Source organism: Acipenser ruthenus, chromosome 17 (genome assembly GCF_902713425.1).
Source record: "Acipenser ruthenus chromosome 17, fAciRut3.2 maternal haplotype, whole genome shotgun sequence".
In the NCBI taxonomy this organism is placed as follows: Eukaryota; Metazoa; Chordata; class Actinopteri; order Acipenseriformes; family Acipenseridae; genus Acipenser; species Acipenser ruthenus.
Genome location: NC_081205.1, coordinates 28533925 through 28552606, shown reverse-complemented (window position 1 = coordinate 28552606; position 18682 = coordinate 28533925). Strand labels below are relative to the sequence as shown.

The 18682-nt window shown below is 35.3% G+C and overlaps 1 protein-coding gene, 1 long non-coding RNA gene and 1 pseudogene across 2 annotated transcripts; 2 read left to right on the top strand and 1 right to left on the bottom strand.

Annotated features, from left to right (window-relative positions):
• Positions 1–958: 958 nt before the first annotated feature.
• Positions 959–5745, top strand: LOC117423312 (extracellular calcium-sensing receptor-like). Its single transcript, XM_034038858.3, has 6 exons — positions 959–1160; positions 1406–1697; positions 2187–2993; positions 3109–3336; positions 4319–4442; positions 4832–5745. The coding sequence occupies exons 1-6, from the start codon at positions 961–963 to the stop codon at positions 5743–5745; spliced, it is 2565 nt and encodes an 854-aa protein (XP_033894749.2). The 5' UTR covers positions 959–960.
• Positions 5101–16685, bottom strand: LOC131697975 (uncharacterized). Its single transcript, XR_009307592.1, has 2 exons — positions 16620–16685; positions 5101–5184 (listed from the first exon to the last, which is right to left on the bottom strand). It is a non-coding gene; the product is annotated as an uncharacterized LOC131697975 (long non-coding RNA).
• LOC117423308 (extracellular calcium-sensing receptor-like) lies at positions 12643–17300 on the top strand (annotated as a pseudogene).
• Positions 17301–18682: the final 1382 nt, after the last annotated feature.

Below are 18682 nucleotides of genomic sequence, written 5' to 3'. Positions count from 1 at the left end.
TACCGAATTTCGTGAGTTTTTGAACATGTTTTGGCAGAAAAAAATAAAAATAAATAATAATAATAATCCTCACAAAAACAATAGGCTTCCCCAGCCTACGGCTTGGAAGCCTAATAACAACAAGTTTACTGCACTGTGTTTACTTTTCTTTTTAAACAGCTGAAGAAGGGCTTTGCCTGAAACGTCCTGAAAATAAAATATTTTTTAATCTTTTAAACTTTTTGTGTACATTTTTTAAAAACCTTTTCCTATTTATTTATCTATCTATCTAGATATGATATAGCATATAGGGATGTCAAAAAACAGTGTTAAATGCTGGGTGTGCTTTATTGGCCAACTGTGGACTGCACCTGCTACAGAGTAGGAAACAAAACAGACCAGTAAGTAATATACAGCCAGTAAGATTGAGTACAAGCAAAAATATTTTAAATCTCAATATCTGAGCAACAGAGCAGTGTACAAAATTAATAGGCCAACAACAAAAGATATGCTGGCTAAACATCTTATAGAACACAGAACTTTCAGTAGGCTTCCTTCTAACTCATTGCAATCTTCAGATGCAGACAGAGGTTTTCCTAATATCTACTGGAGGTTTATTTAATTATTAGTATATGCATGAAAAGATGTGACACCTGAATGCTTCATAAAAAACACATCTAAACCAGTTCTTTACCTGGCTGCCTGAGTCATAAAACAAGTTTGCACAACACAGTGTGCAACATAATTCAAGCATTAATTAATAATGGACTTGCACTTCCTTAAAGCAATTAGCAAATAAACCATATTCACAATGGCACAGGCCAAGATGATTAAAATGTGGTTCTCTGGAGGCACGTGGGTGAGAATTGATGCTTTGATGAGAATATGAAATTCATGTCATGTTAATTCAAGCACCTGTGACATCCATCATACTATAAAAAGACAACGCATTTTTATGCTTGGATTTGGAATGGAAAGAACATGCTGTTCCTGGAGGTTATACTGATTGCTCTTTTTACTAGGGCACAAGAGCCTGTTTGTGTTGTACGAGGAAAACCAGAATTTCCACAGTTATCAAAGGATGGAGACATTGTAATTGGAGGGATTTTTTCATTCCACAGCAGCTGGAATGGTACAAAAACAACCTTTGAAACCGTGCCTGGATCTTTGGAATGTAAACAGTAAGTAAAAAAATATATAAAAACAAATACAATAAATAAATGAATAATTCTAATATAACACATTATCCATTTTAAAATATTTATAAACAAAACTATTTATTAACAAATCTATTATGTATTTATTATGTTTTTTTTTTCTTCTTCTTAAATAGTACAGGTGCTAGTACATTTTTAATATGGATAGATATACTGACTGTACTTTTCTATGACCATCTTAATATTATGGTTTATATTTGTCTTTAAAGTTTAAATTTCAGAGATTTTCAGTTTGCCCAAACTATGATATTTGCCATTGAAGAAATCAATAACAGTACAGAAATTCTTCCTGGTGTTTCCTTGGGTTATAAGATCTATGATTCTTGTGGTTCTGTAACCCTGTCTATAAGAGCAGCAATGGCTTTAGTGAACGGGCAAGAAGAAACACTCACTGATAAGCCCTGCAGCAAAACAGCTACTGTTCAAGCTATAATAGGAGAGTCTGCATCGACACCAACTATAGCAATCTCAAGTACAATTGGACCATTCCTAATACCAGTGGTGAGATCATTTGTAAAAAGTATTTTTAAAAAATATGAGATTCAACCTCTGATTCATTCTTTCTGTGTGGAAAATATTATGAAATGTAAGCTAAAGTGTAGATACTTGCAGTTAATGTGTATCACAGTAATAAAAAGAAACTTAGACAATATTATTATTATTATTTATTTCTTAGCAGACGCCCTTATCCAGGGCGACTTACAATTGTTATATGATATCACATTATTTTTACATACAATTATATTATTTTTTACACATTATTTTTACATACAATTACCCATTTATACCATTGGGTTTTTACTGGAGCAATCTAGGTAAAGTATCTTGCTCAAGGGTACAGCAGCAGTGCCCCACTGGGGATTGAACCCACGACCCTCTGGTCATGAATCCAGAGCCCTAACCACTACTCCAATATATACAAATGTTTTAAAAAGAGTGTTTTTGTTAATGTCTTTGTATAATAGGATAGTCATTTTTTTTTCTTTACAGATAAGTCATTTTGCTACATGTGCCTGCCTGAGCAACAAAAATAGATTCCCAGCATTTTTCAGAACCATACCAAGTGATTATTATCAAAGCAGAGCCCTGGCACAGCTTGTGAAGCATTTTGGATGGACTTGGGTTGGAGCAATCAGAAGTGACAATGATTATGGCAACTCTGGAATGGCTACCTTTGTGCAAGCTGCGCAAGAAGAGGGGGTTTGCATTGAATATTCAGAGGCCTTTTTAAGAACTGATCAGAGAGAGAACATTCTCGCAATTGTAGATATTATAAAAATGTCCACCTCAAAGGTTGTTGTTGCTTTCACCTATCACTTAGACATGGATATTTTGTTACATGAGCTGGCACTTCAAAATGTTACTGGCTTGCAGTGGCTAGGCAGTGAATCTTGGATTACCGACAGATATCTGGCATCAGCAGGCTATGCAGTTCTGGGTGGGGCAATTGGGTTTGCCATTGGTAATGCAGTTATTACAGGTTTAAAGGAATTTCTACTGAATGTCCATCCATCTGATGACCCTGACAACCCATTTCTGAAGGAGTTTTGGGAATCTGTTTTTAGCTGTACCCTGACTAATCAACACGATAATAGAAATCCATGCACAGGGTTTGAGAATTTAAGTGAAGTAAATAACCAGTACACAGATGTATCTGGGTTGGAAATTTCCAATAATGTATATAAAGCGGTGTATGCTGTGGCCAATTCACTACACAATCTTTTTGCATGCAAAACTGGACAAGGTCCTTTTACTGACAAGTCATGTGCAAACTCGACAAAGATTGAACCATGGCAGGTAGGAGCTATGTTTTACAGTGTTTTTTTTTTTTTTGTTTGTTTTTTTTTTGTAAATATTTGTATTTCAAATAAAATACTCAAGCGTTTCACATGGCTTCTTTGGCTTCTTACAGGTACTACATTATCTGCAAAGAGTTCATTTTACGAGTAAAAATGGAGAGAAAGTCTACTTTGACAATAATGGAGATCCAGCAGCAACATATGAATTAGTAAACTGGCAGCTTAATAAAGATGGAATCACTGAATTTGTCACAGTAGGTTACCATGATGCATCTTTACCAGCAGGACAGCAGTTTACAATAAAAAATATCAGCATTGTTTGGGCAGATGGGCAGAGTCAGGTACGGTTTTTGCTTAATTAAAACAAATTTTCCACTTTTAATCATTGATTTTACAGACCCCGATTATCACTAATTATGGTCTACCTAATGTTGCTTTAGGTAAGGAAGTTTAAGATGAGTGCTAATCAGGATCTGTGGAACCAGCCTTTTGTATGTATACTGTAGTATTCTTAACTACACTGAACAATTATACATTTGAGAGGCTAACAATCGGATAATGGCTTAAGGCATTTCATATATAATTTCATTTTTTTTTTAATGACTTCTATTTTGTATAAGGGAAGATAAGGGTTATTAAGCTGTATGTGTTAAATACAGAACAAGAGCACTGGTACCTGGTTACAGAGAGATTCTGTACACATGACATGCATTAGGAAACACAAGTGCTAGCCAAGGGAAATCATTCTAGAGGACTGATCATACCTCAGATAAGTTTTAGATAGTTTTAACATTTTGCCTACATTGATTTTGTTGAATTACATAACATTGATAGTATAGCAATGGTCCTTTTTCCCTTTGGAAATTATTTCACTTTTAAAAACACTAAGTTAATATGAACTGCTTGTATATAGTGTAATTGGGAAATTCATTAATTTTATAATTCATCCGTGTTCAGTTGTAAAGCATGTATATGTGGGATGCAAGTACTGCATATAACTCTGCTGGTATAATTACATGGTGGGACGTGTGCCACTGTGCTTGTAAGTATAATTAAATCATTTTTCTTAAGTAGCTAATATGTACATAGCTGTGCACCTAATTAGTGCTGCTGTTATGTAATAAATGAATGATATTCCTACTCTGATTAGCCAAAAGGAACACGTACAGTGTAAATATCTAAAGTAGTTTAAATAAATATAATTACAGTATTTTATATACCTTTTAATGAACAAGTGTAAATATTTCTGAGCACAACTTCATACTGCACGTATCTCTGAATAGCAGTTTGTGCATGTTATAGAAATGCTTTCATTTTTCTTAGGTGCCTAAATCAGTGTGCAGTGAGAGCTGTCCTCCTGGCACTCGGAAGGCTGTTCAGAAAGGAAAGCCTGTTTGTTGCTTTGACTGCATACCATGTGGTGCAGGAGAATTCAGTAATACAACAGGTAATTTAAAAAAAAAACAACAACAACAACAAAAAAAAACTATGCCTAGTTATTTAATAGTAAGATCAACATAGTACAAAGTGGGTCCCCTCATTTTTTGCCTTATTATAATTTTCTACAATTACACTGATTGACGTGATATTTCTAATTCCTAGACATGTATCTTTTTTTCCACAAAAGTATCAAAAGTTACAATGGATTGCCAAATGCATTATTTAAAATGTTTAGTACTCAGAAACAGTCACCTTGCTGGTACTTTTATACACCCTATTACGCAATTGTTTCCACTTGCCAATACATTAGCTGTTCTTTAGTCCTTCTTCCTAATCTGAAATCTGTTGGATCAGTTGGAATAAACTATTTTTTTTTTTTTTTTTTTTTTCTTGTAGATTCCATTTATTGTTTTAAGTGTGATCTGGAATACTGGTCGAATGAGCGAAGAAATCAGTGCATCTTAAAGGCAATTGAATTCCTATCATTTGATGAAATCATGGGCATATTATTAATGACACTGTCATTATTTGGAGTGTGTGCAACACTAGCAGTAGTTACTGTTTTCTTTCATTACAGAGATACCCCCATTGTTAAAGCTAATAACTCTGAGCTCAGTTTCCTTCTTCTGTTTTCATTAGCACTGTGTTTCCTTTGTGCACTTACTTTCATTGGCCAGCCCTCTGAGTGGTCCTGCATGTTGCGCCACACTGCCTTTGGGATCACATTTGTCCTGTGCCTCTCTTGTGTTCTGGGGAAAACAATAGTTGTGTTAATGGCATTTAGGTCTGCCCTTCCTGGCAATAATATTATGAAGTGGTTTGGGCCTGTCCAGCAGAGGTTAAGTGTTTTTGCATTTACATTCATTCAGGCCTTAATATGCACACTTTGGTTAACACTATCCCCCCCTTTTCCTAATAAAAACATGACATACTATAAAGAAATAATCATTCTAGAATGTGACCTGGGTTCTGCTGCAGCATTCTATGCTGTGTTAGGGTATATTGGGTTTCTTGCTGCCATGTGCTTTGTGCTTGCTTTTCTGGCTCGTAAGCTTCCAGATAACTTTAATGAAGGTAAATACATTACATTTAGCATGCTCATATTCTGTGCTGTTTGGATCACATTTATCCCGGCTTACATCAGTTCACCCGGAAAGTACACTGTAGCTGTAGAGATATTTGCTATTTTATCTTCTAGTTTTGGCTTGCTTTTCTGCATTTTTGCTCCCAAATGCTATATTATATTACTGAAACCTGAGAAGAATACAAAAAAACATTTAATGGGTAAAATGCCCTCAAAATCACTTTGACATATATAGGCTTTGACATATATATATATATATATACCTACATAAAGAGAATTAAACTAACCTCTATACATTATATAACCTGTCTACAGCAAAAAAAAAACAAAAACAGAAAAAACATATACAACTGATCAAGACTGATACAGACCACAAGAGGGTGAGGGTTAAAGCATATGGGTTTAAGATAGTTAAAGATTTTTGAACCCATAAGACTACTCCAGTTTTGATCCAAACTATAAAAGGGACAGATCCATACTAACACAATGTGCATTGAGCTAGGGTCCATTAAAGGTACACACACTTCCTAAATTGACAGCTACTTCCTACACAGTATAGCAAATCTCAGGTGAGATTTCCAGTTTAGTAATCAAACAAGAATTATATTTAAATGAACTTCTATATGCTGATTGTTAAGCCTTTTTGATAGATGTGTACATGGTACTGTATTCAATAAACATTTGCATTTGTATCTAACCACAATAGAGGAAGTATTTTTGTGAACAAAAGCAATGCATCACCAGGGGCACCACATAAGGGGAATGGCAGGCCTCTGACTGAATGGTTTGTAAACATGTGGAAAAATGGATACATGACAAAAATGCATTGTGGTTAAGAAATGGGAGAAGTACTCTTTGTATTGTTTTTTTTACTGTTAGCCATATTGAGTTATCCATAATAAAGTATATTTTATAGGGCTGTCAAGCGAAAATTGAATCACGATTAAAAATTTTAATCTTAGTTCATCTTTATTTTTAATCACATATTTAATTGATATAATTACTTTCAAGTTTGTTTTATTAATAAAAATAGCAACAGTAATAAATCAACCCTGTGGAAGAGGCTGAAAGTAGAGACACTGGAAAGTTGTACTGGAATTATTATTATTATTATTATTATTATTATTATTATTATTATTATTATTATTATTATTTAATTTATTTATTTATTATAAAATAGGCCTACGTTAAGCTGAATAACTTGAATATTGAATAAGGATTAAACTGGTTTCGTAATAAATGTTTTGACACTTTTTTTTCCACAGAAGATTTAAAATCCTTTTATATCATTTTTGGTTATGAATAGTTCAATTTCATAATAGTGTCAATATATTTTGGGATTTTTCATATTCCAGTTAGTATGATACCACAAATCTTTAGTCTAAAGACACTGGTAGACTAACTTAGTATTGTTTTAGTATCCACTAGAGGGCAACAGCAGTTACTTTGAGTTTGTTGCAATTGAGACACATTTTATTATGCAGCTAGGGACTATCTTGAGCTGCTTAGTTAGTTGTAATTGGTACTAACTTGCCTACTGGTTTAATACCACTAACCACAGAATCATCCCCAGTTAGTACGCACCTTTTAGTTTGTTGCAATTGACCCATAATGCCCCTCGTCTATGGAACTTGCTCCCGATTCATATCAGGAATTCTAGCACAATTCAGTCTTTTAAATGCTGTTTGAAAACATATTTGTTTGGGTCTGTTTATTTGTAGATGGATTATATATTAGACACAGGCTTTTTTATATTTATTTTGTAGAACGCCCTGGAATGCTTGCATGAAGAGCACTATACAAGTGAAATTTGCATTTTATTGTTGTATTATTATTGTTGTTATTATTATTATTATTATTATTATTATTATTATTATTATTATTATAAATCATATATGAGAAATCGGCCAATCACAGAGCAGCATTTCCAAACATTCCTATACCTCTTATCTTGTGTATAAATGTCATCCTGTGCATAGAATGATCGGTATTTTAAAAATAAAACTCTCAAATAAAAACATGGAAAATCCTGTTATTAACTTCGAACTTTGTTTTAATTTGGATAAGTAATTGGGACATATTACGTACCGATGTCACTGGCCGTGAATATGTCACTCAAACATCAGCATTACAGACCAAAAATCACCAAGGTGATCTAAAGACAGTCCCAATATCACTGATATATGAATGTACTCACAGCCAGATTTCAAGTTGTACAGCCAAGGCTTTTTCAAATTCTACGAAAAAATAAAAATTGGATGACATCTGGTATGGGAAGCATCCCCTCAGTGAATTGCCAGTTATTGCCAGTTTGTTGGCACTGTGTTCGTGCCACTTGTTGCCAAGTTTTAAGTGATGCTGGCACATTATTTCAGTTTCTGGACACAAGAGCGAACTCATTCTCAAGCATTACGTTTCAAACACGGATGAAATGCAAAAAAGGGAAATAAATACATTTCTTCACGCAAGTCTTCAGGAACAAGTCCCCCTTGCTGCGACAGCGATGCCTAATAATAACTTTCCTACACTAAATCAGAGCAACTGTTAACTAACGATGGTTCAGAGCACTTACATGTTAGTGGTGCAAGTTTTACAGGATGTACATTTGTTTTTAATAAATAGTTTCGTCACGTTTAACTAGTCTGAAAACACAGCACAGATCGGCTACTGTAGGTCAGTTACGGTCGATCCTGGACCAACCAAACCATTTTAGAAGGGGAGAAGTGGGGGGTTGAATGTTATATTTAACAAAAATAAAAGTTATTTTCACTGTAAAGAGAAGTGTGTCTAATCCTTATGTGTGTGATTATAATAAGTTAATACGTCGTGTGAAGGGTGCCTCTTATTGTATAAGAGACATCATTTCGCTCAGTTTGTGCAGCCCAAACTGTGCGAGATGACATCTCTTATACAATAAGACACCCTTCACACGATGTACTAACTTATATTATTATTATTATTATTATTATTATTATTATTATTATTATTATTATTATTGTTATTATTATTATTCAACAAACCCAGCATAAAACAACCTGTTGTCCTATATCACAATGGAGCCAGTTTATTACTCACCTTAATGCATTTCAAATTATAATGTATATTTTCTTATCAGTTTCCTTTAAAAGGGTATCGTTTTGTCACGAGTTACCCTAAAACCTGTCTTCCCTTCCCTTTTTTGAGTGAAAAGTGTATGTGGCAGAGATGTATGGCTCTTTGATGGAAACAGCTTAATTTATGTGAAGTCTTCCAACTGATGATGGGAATGAGAATGTAGAGATGGGAGCCCGGCTAACAAGAATTAAGTTTTTTGCAGGTATCAGGCTTTTAAAGACTGTCACCCACACCTGTGGTGGCTTTGACAGACTCACTGAGAGCAGAAACTTGACCCAAGACTGTCACCGCAACTGAAAGTAGGCTGATCTTTGGGATACAAATTGAACATTTGTGAAACTGCATGTATGTTAAAATGTTGTAATAACTGTACTGTGTTTTAAAGAATATAAAGCCTGCAGAAATACTAAACAAATTGTTAAAACACACTGTTCAGAAACAGGTTATAATATACTCTTTATTAATCTATAGTTATGTTAGAGGATTCTACATTCCTGTTTATACTGTTATAACAGTGCCGGGCAGCGGTCTGGTCACAGGCACAGCTGGCTGTGCTGGTCCCTGAGGCTGCTGGCTCAGGGATACAAAAACAAGCCTTAAGCAATAGCAAGCAATTTACAGTAAGAATGTACAGTTGCTGCCTCAGCTGCTAAAGACAGCAACAGGACTGTCAACAAGACCTGTTTGGTACCAGACTGGGATGTAAACACCGGTCTGTAGTGGGCCGGAACCAGACAGAACGGAGCAAACTTTGTCCACAACAGGCACATGATTCTGTGGGGAAACTGCTGCCCAAAGCTTCTCTATTCCCAGGTGCATGGCTCTCCCATGGCACAGAGCCATAGGGGGAGGATGCAACCATCTCTTCTAAGAGATGGTGAGGGGGAAGAGCACTGTACAGGTGAGGGACGCAGAGTGCTCTGTAGAGCTGCATGAGAAAAGTTTCTCCAACATACGCTTGGAGAACACACACAAAACTCGCAGAAATGCGGTTTACCAGTGCCTCCTCTGCATGCTACTGCCTCAGGCAAGAAGAGCATCTGCTTGTACACAGGCAGGCTGGCCTTGCATGTGTCACAGGGATAAACCCAGTCATTATGCAAATAGCAAGCAATGTGTAAGAATGTACAGTTGCTGTCTCAGCTTGCTAAAAACAGCAACTGGACTGTCAACAAGGCCTGCCTGGTACTAGACAGGCAGGCTGACTTTGCATGTGTCACAGGGATAAAACTCAGGTATAATGCAAATAGCAAGCAATGTACAGTAAGAAAGCAAAGCTGTTTGGTACCGGTTCGGTGGTACATTAGTGTGCAATAGGGTCACACCTCCCCTACGCCCCCTCTGCCATTCTAGACCATGTGTCTGCTCAAGCAGCAACATCGCTGTGTAACAGGGCGGGAGCTGCAGCTTCTGAATACAGTACTTACTGTAACAGGGCTGGCACAGTAGACAGTACTTGTAACAAAAAACCCCATTGTCTCAACAACACAAGCAGCAATGCCCCTGTACAGTATGTTACAGGCAAAGTACTGTAAAGAAAAAATAATAAAAACAGCACAAGTCAAGACTCAAACTGGGTCCACTGGTACTGGACCAGGGATGGTACTGTTTAACCTTGGTTCTTTTTTTTTTTTTAAATAGGGTACCTATAGCTATCAGTGTAGGCTGATGGTACAGCTGCAATGGCATTTGGTCGTTTGTAAACTTTCTTATGTTCTTCTTATGTTCTTATGTAATACATTTAAAACAAACAAGGGTTGAAAAATACTTCATGGCTGCCTGGCTTTTTAAAATGCAATACAGTGTATTTACAAGTATAGATTTTGCGACAAAAGTGATTATAACACTGAAAACTAACTAACTGTGTTTGTGATTTCTTTATAGATTCCAATGATTGTTTGAAGTGCCCATTGGAAAACTGGTCAAATGCTCAAAGAGATCAGTGCACCTTAAGGATATTGAATTCTTATAATTTGGAGAAATCATAGGAACAGTGCTGGTAATATTCTCATTGGCTGCAGCTTTTGTAACCAATGCTGTAGCTGTAGGTTTGCTTTTCTGTATTTTTGCTCCAAAATATTATATTATATTACTGAAACCAGAGAAAAATTACCAAAAAGCATTTGATGGGTAAACCCTCATCTAAATCAATGTGAGAAATAGGCAAGCTATTGTGTCAATCCTTATTTACGTTATTGTGAAAACTACTGAAAAAATTATTGTTGATGTTATGACTATCATTATGTTAACTGAAGTATTTTGTACATGTCCTTAATCCAATGATACAATTTTCTTCATTCACAACACTTTCTGGAGCAAAATTATATATATATATATATATATATATATATATATATATATATATATAATGATAATTTAAAGGGAAAATTGACAGTTTATTAGTCTGCATGCCATTCAACAATAAGCCTTATGTTATGATATTAAAAATGTCAAGACATTTGTGTGTGTAATACCATTATAACACTAATTTCTAGCTTTCTTAAAGTTACTAAACCACAACAGAACTACAGTGCATAGACTTTAATGTCACCTGTTGACAAACCCCTGGATTGCCACAATATTGTAACACACATTCAAACATCATCTACAGCAGTGTTTCCCAAAGTTTTTGATTGGTGACCCAAATGAACACAGGAACCCACGACCCAAAATGATTCACTATTTTAACTGAAATACTTCTTAACCAATCAAAAAGCAACGTTTAATTTATTTGCAACTACACTACACTATATAAGCATTCAGGCTTCGACAGTTTTACAGGATGCTAAAATGTTTGCTTTTATCAAATTAATTATTAGTAAAAAAAAAAATGGTATTAAACTAACATATTGTAATGACAAAGTAGACAAACCTTGGGGGGGACAGCCAGCCCAGGTTTTTGAGTGAAGGATCCACTTCACGTGGACAACAGGACTGCAGCCGATGGCAAACATGCATTTGCAGGAGAGTCCCCATCGGGATTGATGGACTATGTGGGTGTCTTGAGATAGTGGGTGGTGCGATGGGAATGCGTGCCTGTGCTTGGGGGAGCGCAGAGGGAGGGGCTGGGTGAAGAGTGTGAGTTTTGGAGCTGTGGGAGAGAGCCTGCTGTTTTTTTTTTTATTTACTGAGTCAGACACGCAGAGACTGTTAGCTTTGTGTGTGTTACCTGACTGTTTATTAAACCCTTTTATTTATCCTGTGTGGAATGAAAACCAGGAGACACAGGGGTCCCCCAGGACCAAGACTGGTAAACCCTGCTCTAGTGAGGTAATTCTAGAGTCCTAATTTCCCAAAGACAGTGAAGACCAACTGCCTCTCTCATGGAACACAGAGATTATTACTGTACACAACAAACATAATGAGAGTATCAATGATAAAGCTGGTCAAGGTTCACTTAATCGCAGTGCAAAAGTGACTCATGCTTTGAGTCTTTTTGCTACTTTAGAGAGCCATAAATTTGCATGTAGAGTATCATACTGATAACGTTCATATTTTACCTGTTAGTTTAAGATTAGTGCTAATCATGGTCTGTGAAACCAGCTTTGTGTGCGGTTGTCATACCTCATCCTTATGTCAAAGCTGATTAAATTCCACTGAAAGTTGCATGTCAATAGCTGAGTGTTTTTCAGCTTCAGAAGCAGGGAGTATCCACATAAGAGGATTACCAGTTATCAATTAAGCAGCATGTTTTTACAAAATTGCAACTAGTGCAGTTTTTTTAGCTTTATGAACTCAAATACACATTATGCAGCACATGTGCACTATTACAACAAAATAACTATGAGAATTACCAGTAAACATGTTTTAAGTAATTACTAAGGGAACCCTTTTCTCAGTGCATCATCAGCCTCAGATACAGTAATAACTATGTGTGTACTCCTGAGGCACATTTAATATTCAGTTTACCTTTGTGAAAGATCTTTAATGAGATTTAAGCACCGCCTATGAGACTATATAAATACAACAAATACAGAATTTCACTCTGAACAGAGAAGAACGCTGTGAAATGCTATTCCTGAAAGTAGCACTGCTTGCTCTTTTGACAAGGGCACAAGAGCCTGTTTGTAGGTTTCTAGGAAGACCAGAATTTCCAATTTTTTCAAGGGATGGAACAATAATAATTGGAGGAATCTTTTCCTTGCACAACAGTTTTGTTCGCACCACACAAACCTTCACCACCATTCCTGAACCTCTACAATGCAAAAGGTAAGTGGAAAATTCAAACAATTATCATATTACATAATTTTAATGTAATAAATTCCTATTTTTTTTTGTTTGTTTGTATACTTAACCCCAAGTTTTTTAAATCTCAAGTGTTACTGTTACTTGTTTTTCTACTTTTTGTTTTGTTGTTTTGAATTAATTTTATACAAAGATATAAAGATAACATAGAAAAACATTTTGTCAAATGTTTTTTTCTTCAGCTTAAATTTCAGAGAATTTCAATTTTCTGAAACCATGATATTCGCCATAGAAGAAATAAACAACAGAACAGATATTCTTCCCGATATTTCCCTGGGCTATAAAATCTATGATGCTTGCACTAATATACCTCTATCTATAAGAGCAGCACTGGCTTTATTGAATGGGCCGGAAGAAGAAATACACTATGACAACTCCTGCACCAAACTATCCAATGTTCATGCTATAATAGGACAGACATCATCGTCTCCAACAATCGGCATAGCAACAACAATAGGACCGTTTCGTATTCCAGTGGTAAGAACCACAATCACTACACTGTGCATCACTTGTGTCCATCTTAGTTTGAATTTCAAAAATGACTAACTACATTACCAAATAGCTTTTGGAGTGGATTAAGATATTGGGCTCTATAGTACTTACAAAGTTATTTATATGATCATTGACCAGTTAAGGATAAGATGGGAAAAATTATAAGCACCATGGTAATTAAGAGCATGGTAAGGTTGGCACCTTGCAGAACTGGGTATGCTGTCATATCATGGAGGATCAATATTGTTCTCTTATCCATGAACTGGTCCAATGACTTTTAAACCATCCAATATATACATTCAAGATACATTTTAAAGGCAAGCTTGATTTTAAAAAAAAAGTGTAATAATAGGAAATTACTTATCTATATATTATAAGTAATTTCCTAATTAAGAATAGTACATTTTGGTAAATTGAGAAATATTTTGTAACCAGTCGCAACACACTTCAGCCATCTGTTTATATCAGCATTAAAAAAACAGTTGTGTTCTATTACTTACATATTGACTGCTCTTTGCCAATGGTAACTACCTTATAATGTTAAAAAAATGTTTAATGTTACAAATCTTATAATTGGTTTAGATTGTGTCATCTAACACTCGTTGTCTATTATTTACATATTATATATAATAGAAGCTGCCCTGTAAAGAATGTGTGCATTTTTTTTCTTCTTTTTTTTATGTACGCAGATCAGTCACCTTGCTTCTTGTGCATGTCTGAGCAAAAGAAATCAGTTCCCTTCATTTTTCAGAACTGTACCAAGTGATTATTTTCAGAGCAGAGCCTTGGCACAGCTTGTAAAGCATTTTGGATGGACTTGGGTTGGGGCACTCAGGAGTGATGATGATTATGGAAATTCAGGAATGGCTACATTTGTGCAAGTAGCCCGACAGGAGGGTATTTGCATTGAATACTCAGAGGTCTTTTCTAGAACTGACCTAAGAGAGAAAATATTTAGAGTTCTAGAAATCATTAAAAAGTCCACCTCAAAAGTTATTGTTGCTTTCCTAGCTCAAGGAGAGATGGCAGTTTTGCTACGAGAAATGTTGCTTCAGAATGTTACTGGCTTGCAGTGGATAGGCAGTGAATCTTGGATTACTGCCAAAAACCTTGCAGGAGAGGGAGGTTATAAAGTTCTGCACGGGGCAATTGGATTTACAATAAAAAAACGCGGTAATTACAGGTTTGAAGGAATTTTTACTGAATGTCCATCCATCTCATTACCCTGATAACATGTTTTTGAAGGAATATTGGGAAACTGTTTTCAGTTGTACACTGACAACACAAGACAAGACTGAAAATGTAAACCCATGTACAGGGTCTGAGAATTTAAGAGATGTGAATAACCAGTTCACTGATGTATCTGAGCTGAGAATTTCAAATAATGTATACAAAGCAGTGTATGCTATAGCAAATTCACTTCACAATCTTTTTACATGCAAAAATGGGCAAGGTCCTTTTCCCGATAAAACATGTCCAAACCTCAAGAAGACTGAACCATGGCAGGTAGGAGACTATCTTTGAGAACTGTTCAAGCAATAAGACTATACTGAGGAAGTTGTATTGGCAGTTCAGGTCCAGATTGCACAGCAAATAAGATGAGGGCTTCACAAAGGTTGATGTGGTATTATAAAAGCATAATAAAGTGTAGCCAATCATTTAAATAAACTAAACAGTTAATTAATAGGGAAGCATTGGTAGAGCACATGCAAGAATGGCAAATCAGAGATACTATAGTAAAGTATTGTAAATGCATAGTAAAAGCATTGGCAAAATTACAGAACAAAATTACTAAGGCAAACTTTTATAAGGTATCATTTATAATAAACTTGGTCAAATAGAGAAATGTTTCGGCTAGTGCCTTCATAAGTTAATAAAGGAAATGTGGCCTTCAGATATCGTAACTGCAGAATGATTTAGAATGTTCAGCTATAAATAATCAGTTGTTCATATAACAATTCAGTTGTTAAAATGTTATAAAATATAATTTTTATAGGTACTTCATTTCATGAAAACAGTTAATTTCACAACCAAAACTGGAGAAAATGTATTTTTTGATGAAAATGGAGATCCAGCAGCAAGATATGAATTAGTAAACTGGCAACTTAATAAAAACGGGCAAACTGAATTTGTTACAGTTGGCTATTATGATGCATCTTTACCAGCAGGGCAGCAATTTACAATGGATAACATCAGCATTGTTTGGGCCAATGATCAGGATCAGGTAAAGATTCAATTATCTTTTTCATTCTAATTGAAGTTGTCACTGATTAATTAAAAACAGTTTTTCACATTTTAATAATATGTGCAGTAATGTTATGAGAGAATGTACATTTAAAAAAAAATGTTTATACTGCTATGAACAAAACAAAATGCTCATAATTAGATGCATTCCAAAGGCAAGCTTACAAATGTTTCATATAAATGTCATCTGAAATAAAATCATGTTCTATGTTTCCAAGGTGCCTAAATCAGTGTGCAGTGAGAGCTGTCCTCCTGGCACTCGGAAGGCTGTTCAGAAAGGAAAGCCTGTTTGTTGCTTTGACTGTATACCATGTGCTGAAGGAGAAATCAGCAATCAGACAGGTAGGTTAAAAAAAGAAGCGTACATCCACATGTTATGAATGCATTGATGCACTTTCTTTGTTACCAGTACAATGCTTGTTTTATATGCAGTTTCTATTTATTTATTGTTCTGTGTACGTCAAAAACTACCAGGGGAAGGTCAAATAAAACTGCTGGATTCATTGTTTTTGTATTGATTTTTAAATACAATGTTACTAGTCTGCAAATACAGCATTTCTAACAAAAACTACATTTCCAAAAGTATTCACAGATCAGCATAAGATGTCTGAAACATGAACAAGTATTGATGGTGTATTGTTTGAATGACATATAAATAAGCAAACAAACGATGATGCACTAGATAATAAATATTGTGCCATAGAATGTACTAAAGCCTTCTTATTATTATCTTACAGATTCCACTGGTTGTGTGAAGTGTCCTTTGGAATACTGGTCGAATGAGAAAAGAGATCAGTGCTTCTTAAAGGACATTGAATTTTTGTCATTTGGAGAAATCATGGGAATAGTGCTAGTTATATTCTCATTGGCTGGGGCTTTTGTAACCACAGCTGTAGCTGTTGTTTTCTTTCGATTCAGAGATACACCTATTGTAAGAGCTAATAACTCTGAGCTCAGTTTCCTTCTTCTGTTTTCATTAGCACTGTGTTTCCTTTGTGCACTTACTTTCATTGGCCAGCCCTCTGAGTGGTCCTGTATGTTGCGCCACACTGCCTTTGGGATCACATTTGTCATGTGCATCGCTTGTGTTCTGGGGAAAACAATAGTCGTGTTAATGGCGTTTAGATCTACACTTCCTGGTAATAATATGATGAAATGGTTTGGGCCCGCCCAGCAGCGGTTAAGTGTTCTTGCACTCACATTCAATCAAGCCCTAATTTGCACTATTTGGTTAATAACATATCCTCCTTTTCCTAACAAAAACATGAGGTCCTACAAAGACAGAATTATTTTAGAATGTGACCTGGGTTCTGCTGCAGCATTTTATGCTGTGTTAGGGTATATTGGCTTTCTTGCTGCCATGTGCTTTGTGCTTGCTTTTCTGGCTCGTAACCTACCAGATAACTTTAATGAAGCTAAATACATTACATTTAGCATGCTCATATTCTGTGCTGTTTGGATCACCTTTATACCAGCTTATGTCAGCTCACCTGGGAAGTACACAGTTGCTGTAGAAATATTTGCAATTCTAGCTTCAAGTTTTGGTTTGCTTTTCTGTATTTTTGCACCCAAATGTTACATAATATTGCTTAAACCTGAGAAAAATACAAAAAAACACTTGATGGGCAAAACATCAACAAAATCACTTTGACGTTCTTTTTCATTTTATGACACATCCCTTTTCCTTTATACAAACTGGACGTATGTCTATATGGCTTACCAAAATTGAATGTTGCATTTACAATTTACTATTATTTATCAAGACATACAATTTATAATTTGGTCAGCATGCTTTGGGGTAGAGTTGTAATATGTTCTAGAGATGTCATGGTACATATGTATGATGTATTTTGTTGGCTTTTCATATATCTGTGCATTCAAACCAGTGTATTTTTCAAACTGTATTCTATTCCAGTCTTGGATATTGTTTTACTGTTGCAAGTTCACACTAATAAAAACTGATCTCCATCCACCACAAAATATGTAGGCTTATATATATGTCCTAAATGGTTTTTTTCACACAAAAAGAGTACTACTCTACCTGGCTACCTTATGGTACCAAAAGAAGACCCCTGAGTGAATGGATCTAGTTAGGTTTAAGAACAATAGCAAATACAAACACAAGCATAGTATATGTGTAGAAGTTGTACTTCTTTAAATGTAAGCAGCTAATAATATTAGTACGGTTTCCAAATTAGGAATAAAAATAGGGAAATAGATTCAGATGTACTGCCCAAGCATACTATGTTGGAAACCTGTAACGTTATTCCTTTTGAAATTACACAATCACAAAGGACCCCACCTTGTTCCTGCTTCTCTAGATTCAGTTTAACAAATACACCAGACATATGAAGTACAACTGTGGTGTACAAAGGCTTTCCCATACATGACTCAATTATATGTAATTCAAGACAAGTGTATTATATAAAAGTAAAACCTCCTTTCTTCAAAAAGTGTAATTGAATCCCATTGACCTATGCTTACCTACTACTGTTAGGTAACCATTAGCAATTTATCCATCTACATTGTCAACTTATCCAAACAGACAATGAATATATATCTGAAACCCTTCTGGCAAAGGAACTGTTTAAAGAATATAGCTCTTAATTACATCTTGCTTCTTACAAGTTGTTTCTTGTTTGTTGGAATCAACTGCATATAACATTTTACTGTGGTATACAATGATAAAATCATTGAAAAGTGGGCATAGATGAAACATAGGTAGCCACTGTAAATCACAGATAAGTATGGTAAAATATTGTAAATACCATGGTTTCTCATAGTAAAGCACAGTAAATTCAATGACTAGAGGAAAACAAATGTGAATTGCTAAATTAAAGTCCTGGTCTGATCTGTATTACTTCGCTACATTGTCAGCATTAAATGAGTTTCTTATATAAATAAATGCAGAACTGAAAAAATATAAAGAAACAAAAACACTATCAGGGATCTCCAACCCTGGTCCTGGAGAGCCCCAATCCTGCAGGTTTTCTAGGTGTCTTTACATCATCACTGGCTGAAGATCTGGAACACCTGTTAATCTTGACTGACTAAGCCAATAATTGGTG

Bases quoted from the DNA above. Each gene is read 5' to 3' on its own strand.
- LOC117423312 (XM_034038858.3), top strand. From the start codon at position 961: ATGCTGTTCCTGGAGGTTATACTGATTGCTCTTTTTACTAGGGCACAA. The intron at 2,994-3,108 runs GTAGGAGCTATG...GGCTTCTTACAG, and splicing joins CAAAGATTGAACCATGGCAG to GTACTACATTATCTGCAAAG. The intron at 4,443-4,831 runs GTAATTTAAAAA...TTTTTCTTGTAG, and splicing joins AGAATTCAGTAATACAACAG to ATTCCATTTATTGTTTTAAG.